A 6,099-nucleotide genomic window follows, 5' to 3' on the forward strand; every position below is an offset into this window, starting at 1 on the left:
GAAGAACAGGCGCTGCGCGGACTACCTTTCGTCTGGCTCCTACCCTTCGACCTATCTGGCATTGTTGAACCTACCAGATGTAATTACTATTACTCCCGCTAGCGCAGCTCACGGGGTTATCGGAACGCACAAGTCCTTCCACCACGTCAAGGATGTAGTCCATAGGGAGGTAGAAAATATCTGCTGAAGGCAATTTTTCCTTCACTCACCTCTAATACGAGGGTCATCCGGAAAGTAGTACCCGTTCGTGCCGCATGAAGTGCTGACGACGCGAGTAGCCGCTGGACGAGGTCAGATAGCTTCAGTGGCTTGTCTGCCTTCTCTGAGCCAAGTTGCGTGACGCTAGCATTGCCTGTGTTGTTTCTGTGATTGTTTACAATGTTTAAAAAAATTGAGAACGCCGCCAGTTGTGAAGTGAGGGCAGTGATTAAATTCCTCAATGCAAGAAACGTTCGCCCATGTGATATTCATCGCCAATTAAAGGAGGTGTATGGAGACAATGTAATGGACGAGTCGTCTGTTCGGCGGTGGTGTCGCAACTTCAACATGGGGAGGGGGAACACACACGACGATGAGCGTTCGGAGAGACCGTCTGTCATTACAGACCAACTGGTGAGCTCAGTTGACGAATTCGTGAGGAACGATCGGCGCGTCACAATTGATGACATCTGTGAGCATTTTCCCAATGTTTCTCGAACAATTGTTCATGAAATTGTTAAACACCATCTGCATTATGCAAAAATTTGTGCAAGATGGGTCCCTCGCGTATCTCAATGAGCTGGCGGCGAAGGACTATGCAGCAGGAATACAGAAACTTGTCACACGTTATGACAAATGCCTTAATTTGCTTGGAGATTATGTTGAGAAGTAGTTTAAAGTATCCTCTTTCAAATAAAATTTTTTATGTTTGTTAATATTTACTTTTGTGTCTTTATTTCACGAACGGGTACTACTTTCCGGATGACCCTCGTATTATAGTCCCACCCTTTACTGTTTGGTCACCATTTTTACCCAATACGTATCGCTCTCCTTCCACCATCGCCTCCTGTAAAACGCTCCTTACTTTTGAGAAGCTAGCATCTTCGGCCGGATGACTGGCATAGAGATCAGGTAAAAAAGTTATAATTATTAATGATTGGCATTTATATGTGACAAATCGTCGACATAGGTTAAAGGATAGAAGTTAGGTATCTTTTACCCCGTTTTGAGTGAGTTCTTCTTCGAGTCGATCGCAACTGCAGGTGCCTCTCTCGCCTTTAGTAGGTCTAACATCATCTTCATCGGTCACTACGAATGTAACATCCGCAGTGGTTTCGAAAAATGACCTCGCAGATCCGATCTCCCCTCGACTCTAAAAAATTAACATCGCTCTGCGTTTATAAAGGATGAGAACACTCACCTCTCCTCACTATATTTTGGTTCAATGGGCCAAAATTGTCATGATAACTCAAGGCAGGAAAAATTTTGCTTATGGTTACACGAAAGTGACCAGGAATCATCGAAAAATATATGCCTGGATCAACAGATATTTTAACTCATTTCAATGGCAAAAGCAGATCAAATGAGGTGGTGCACAAAGAAACTCAAGGTCAAAGGAATATACAAAGGATATAAATAAAAGGTTAAGAATCTGAGAGGAAGAGTTAAGCAGGAAATAAATGAGAGAAGGAATAATATGGCAAAGTAAGAGTAAAATCAACTGAAGAATATTGGTCGTGTGACGTATAGAGAAAAGTTATCTATTCATAGAAAGTTAAAAATTGAAAGAAATGATTCAGAAACAGAAATGCCGACAGTGAATCAATCAATGCCGTGCATATCAGTAAGCACCTGATTCAGGAAATGTAATTTTAAGTTCATCAAGCACTACTAAGTTGCGACCATTTCACAGAGTAAAAATCATTCACTTTGACTGGGATTCAAAATCCTGATCCCTTGATATTCACCTAGGACACAAAATTGTGCGGCAAATAAACTACATGATAGGGTTTTGTCTAGATGACCTAGACCTGGTCCACATGACAAGGTAAATAAGCTTGCATGGTGTGTTCAACTCAATGCAATTTCGCTCCACAATAATTTTGTTGGCAGGATGAAATCAGTAGGCATATTCCGAAGAGGAATTATGCTAATGCAATCACAATGACCAATGGAACAAAAGTCAGGATGCAAGTGAATCACACCCTGTATTCAGCGAAAATAGCCCATTCAACATACGTAAAAGTGTATACTGATCATGTAGTTAGTCTCTGAGAGTTCTTTGCATTATGATCACGAGCATAGCTCTTCCTCACAGTAAATTATCATGGCAATTATACATAAATATTTCATTCCTTTACTGCCTCAATCGCAACCTAAACAGCAAACAGCCAATGGTCACCATCTCAGAAAATACAAACTGTGCAAAAGGATGAGTTGCATATAGTGGCCATATAATGAATGTTTTGCCTATGGACATCAAAGAGTCTACATATAGTCTAATGAACTATGTTCTCAATTAAAGAACAAATAAAAGTGTACCTATTTTCAGCTCTTAGCTCTTCCTGTAGTATGACACTTTCATGAGAAAAAAATATTTTTTAAAGACATGGAAACATTCCATTGCAAAGGTTGTGTTGATGGAATAGGAGATGCCATGAAGCAACCAGTCAGCATGTAATGAGTGAGAACTTGAGAAAAAAAATCTCATTTCCATATTCAATAGAGTTTTCATTAGCAGCTGCCAATTGTACGTCTGTCTGGGAAGTTAAATTTACTGGATTGAATTTGAGGAGTGGGAAAAGAAATTGTAACTGCCGAATGTAATTGATAATGCTGCAATATTGATAGGAATAAGGAAATGACATGCTCATTGCGTGGTGAGAAATACACCAGATGGTTTCTATACCACAAAAGAAATGCAAACTGAATTTCAAATGGAAATGAATTGTTCAGAAATCATCAAAGCAATCAACTAGGTTGAGATTGATTATGACGGAAAGATGCATCCTGATACCATCCATTCATTTTACTATGAAAATATAGTGTCTTCGTTTAGTGCAATGTGGTTATTTCTGGTAATGACCTGCAACATTAAATGACATTTGTTACAAGAATGGAAATACACTGCAAATAAGGACTGCACCCACCATTTTGAATTCAAGATTGTATACTACATTCACTTGATTATTATTACAAATCTACAAAATAAATCCCATGCTATCTGCTTACAAGAATGACGAACTTCCGTTCATTCCAAACAAAAATCAGAATTCTTTATGCGATAAATTACATGATTGATATTTTATTTTTGTGCCAGAAAAATACCCTGGACATATTTTTCATATCATTGGGATTTCAATTTTTAATGCTTAAATCAAGCCCCTTACAAAAAATGAACACAGACCCTATTTTGATCTCGAAGTGTAATTATAATCTAAGCATTTTCATATCATATATAAGTGACCATGAACTTCATTTCTGAACTATTATACAGTGAAAACCACACTCCTCTCCTTCATACGTAATTGACAATACACCTTGTTGGGAAAAACAGGGACGTGCTCCCAAACCTAGTCAGAAAGCAGAATCCAATGCACCTTCTAACACCAACTCTGCAGACTTCTTTCTTCCCTTCATTCCGACCAATGTACAAATCCTATTTCTGTCCCTACCTTGTTTGCCTAACATCCTCCCCTCCCCTCTACCATAATCTTTAACATCCCACTGCCAATCAATGTGCTTTGCATCCATTTTTCCCACCTCCTTATGATCTCTCCCAACAATCCCCTCTCCTCTCCCACTATGCCTATCAATTTATCAATCAATTTCACCTATGCCATCTTTAGATATACCCACAAGTCAAAAGCCTCCTATCTATGTCTATCATCCAGTTTCAGCGACTATGTTTCCACCAGTACATAACTATGCTCCAAAACAAAGTTTTAATGAGCCTTTTCTTAATGCCCCTGTCATCAATTATCTCCTCGTGTAAGCGTCTTTGCCTAAGGAGAAGAAATGGAGAGGAGAATTTCTTCTCCATAAGGAGAAGAAATGCATTAGGTACTTAGATCATTTTGGTCCAAAACACTTCTGAGATATGGAAACTATTCTACCTGCTCTAGTTTTTGGCCTCATATTATAACATTAAACTTAAGCCTTTTTCTTTATGGATTATTAATATATTATGATCACTTAAGGTCAGTCAGTCCACACTTTTTCCTACTTCTCCCTTTTTTGGAAACAATAATGATCTAATGAAGTATTCTTACTAGAATCCTTTATCCTGAATACTACAAATGACCCCATTTAAACTTTCTTTTACATTTTCCTTAATTCTTGAGAAGCTCTGTACGGACACCCATCTATCCCCACAGCCTTTGAGTCGCCATAAGATTTGAAATTTTCTTTGATCAAAGGGAGGTGCATATCTCGTGATAAGGAAGTGAGAACTGCAGCCTTTATTAACAAGCCACACCCACCACCACCTACTCCTCCCTCTCAATGGATACCTTCTTTCCATCATGCCACCAAGTCCGCAAAACTGCATACACTAACCCCTCTGCCTACCTATTACTATGCTCTTTTGCCCTTGTTTTCATCATCCTTCAATGATCTATCCTGTGCAGCACACCCCACTCCATTTTACTCTCTGTGGATGTTATTGCCCATTCCTCGCTGCCATAGAGATGCCAGCTCCATATATAACTGAGAAATTTTTTATTTAAAGGATTACGGCACCAGATAACAATGAAAATAGTTGACTCTTCTTCAGGTGAGAAGACACTATTTTGCCCTGGGCTATCTTTCCTACAAAGTAAAGTACCTCCTCATTGCTTCTTTAACTCTTTCTGCCTCTGAGAAAAAGAAAACTCATCCACTTTTCTGGCCTTTGATTAACCACTTACTGATGATACATACCGCCGTGCTTCATAGACCGTATTCCTAATTTTTAATATTCACAATTATCCAGCGACCTTCTCCTTTCTCAACAGGTGTCTTCTGAAGTTCTTTTGTGCTGCCACCTGTAGCCTGCACTTTCCTTCAGGTAAAACACATTCTTCAGCAGAACTTTCTGATTATCTCCTCCTCAGTGCTTCCTTCAATGCCACTTTTCTTTCCCAATTTGAGAAAACCCTTCTAATTCTGTAAGCACATTATTATCACTTAATGCACATCTTTCCTTAACTTCCTACACCCGAAAATGTTACATTGCTTTCGTTTTTATCACCAGGTTACACAAATTTCACAAAATTTCCAAGTGAACAGGTTACCTATTCACTTTTTCACAACATACCTAAGTTTAGTCTACGCTAATGAATGGTCAGAATTTACAAGAAACAAAAAGTATGAATTTGATCCCCTTTTCAAAGTATACTTAAGCCATACGTGCAAATATAAATGCAATTACAACATGGAAAATACACAATCTCAGACAATCAAAAAATGTAACACAGGTGCTGGAAAATTGAAATCAAGGAAGATTTGTGGACATTTTGTCCAAGCACCTACTGGATATTTAAGCATCAGTGTTCTTGTATAAGCATTAACGTGTTTAAGCATTAATGAGTTTTGAAATTGCCAAGCCATGGCAAAATAACAATCATTGAATTTTTTTGTAAAAGAGGAAATAATGTCTTTCCTGCAGAGACAAGCAATAGGCATCATAACCTATAATACGCTAGTCATAAAAAACTGAACATGTTTCCGCATGATGTTTCCTGATTTGGAGAAAATAAACAAAATTCATAGTATAATCTTTTAAACGTAAGATAAATTCTCTTTATATGTGATGTGCATTTTATGATTCCGCACCATGCAACCACTAACCACAAGCTGCTACCCACTCTTCAAATGTTGAAATAACAGAGGTCTCCATCTGACACAATTCATGAGGTGGAGATTAAAAAATAAATGAATACTACAATATATATAAGATGAAATATTTCATTTATTATCAACAAAATCTGATCATAAACAAAGATGTTTTGTAGAAAATTGTCGTTTTAGCAAAACTGCCAAAACACTGTTAAAGCCATCTAAAAATCCTTGCCAAGGCAGTACCACAGATATACCATAAACTTGCACATGTGTCAGCCCTGTACATTTAAAGTGGGTACT

At 38.1% G+C, this 6,099-nt stretch overlaps 1 protein-coding gene across 2 annotated transcripts in view; it reads right to left on the reverse strand.

Moving 5' to 3' along the window:
* Window positions 1–5,907: 5,907 nt before the first annotated feature.
* LOC139693922 (RE1-silencing transcription factor-like) overlaps window positions 5,908–6,099 on the reverse strand; it is a 17,617-nt gene continuing 17,425 nt past the window's right edge. For both annotated transcript variants that reach the window (XM_071592259.1, XM_071592258.1), the window contains one exon: window positions 5,908–6,099. This exon is cut by the window's right edge and continues 25 nt beyond it. In XM_071592259.1, coding sequence (XP_071448360.1) covers window positions 6,072–6,099 — 28 coding nt within the window. In that variant the 3' untranslated portion in view covers window positions 5,908–6,071.

Source organism: Hetaerina americana, unplaced genomic scaffold, assembly GCF_022747635.1.
Source record: "Hetaerina americana unplaced genomic scaffold, ioHetAmer1.1.p SCAF_5, whole genome shotgun sequence".
Classification (NCBI taxonomy): Eukaryota; Metazoa; Arthropoda; class Insecta; order Odonata; family Calopterygidae; genus Hetaerina; species Hetaerina americana.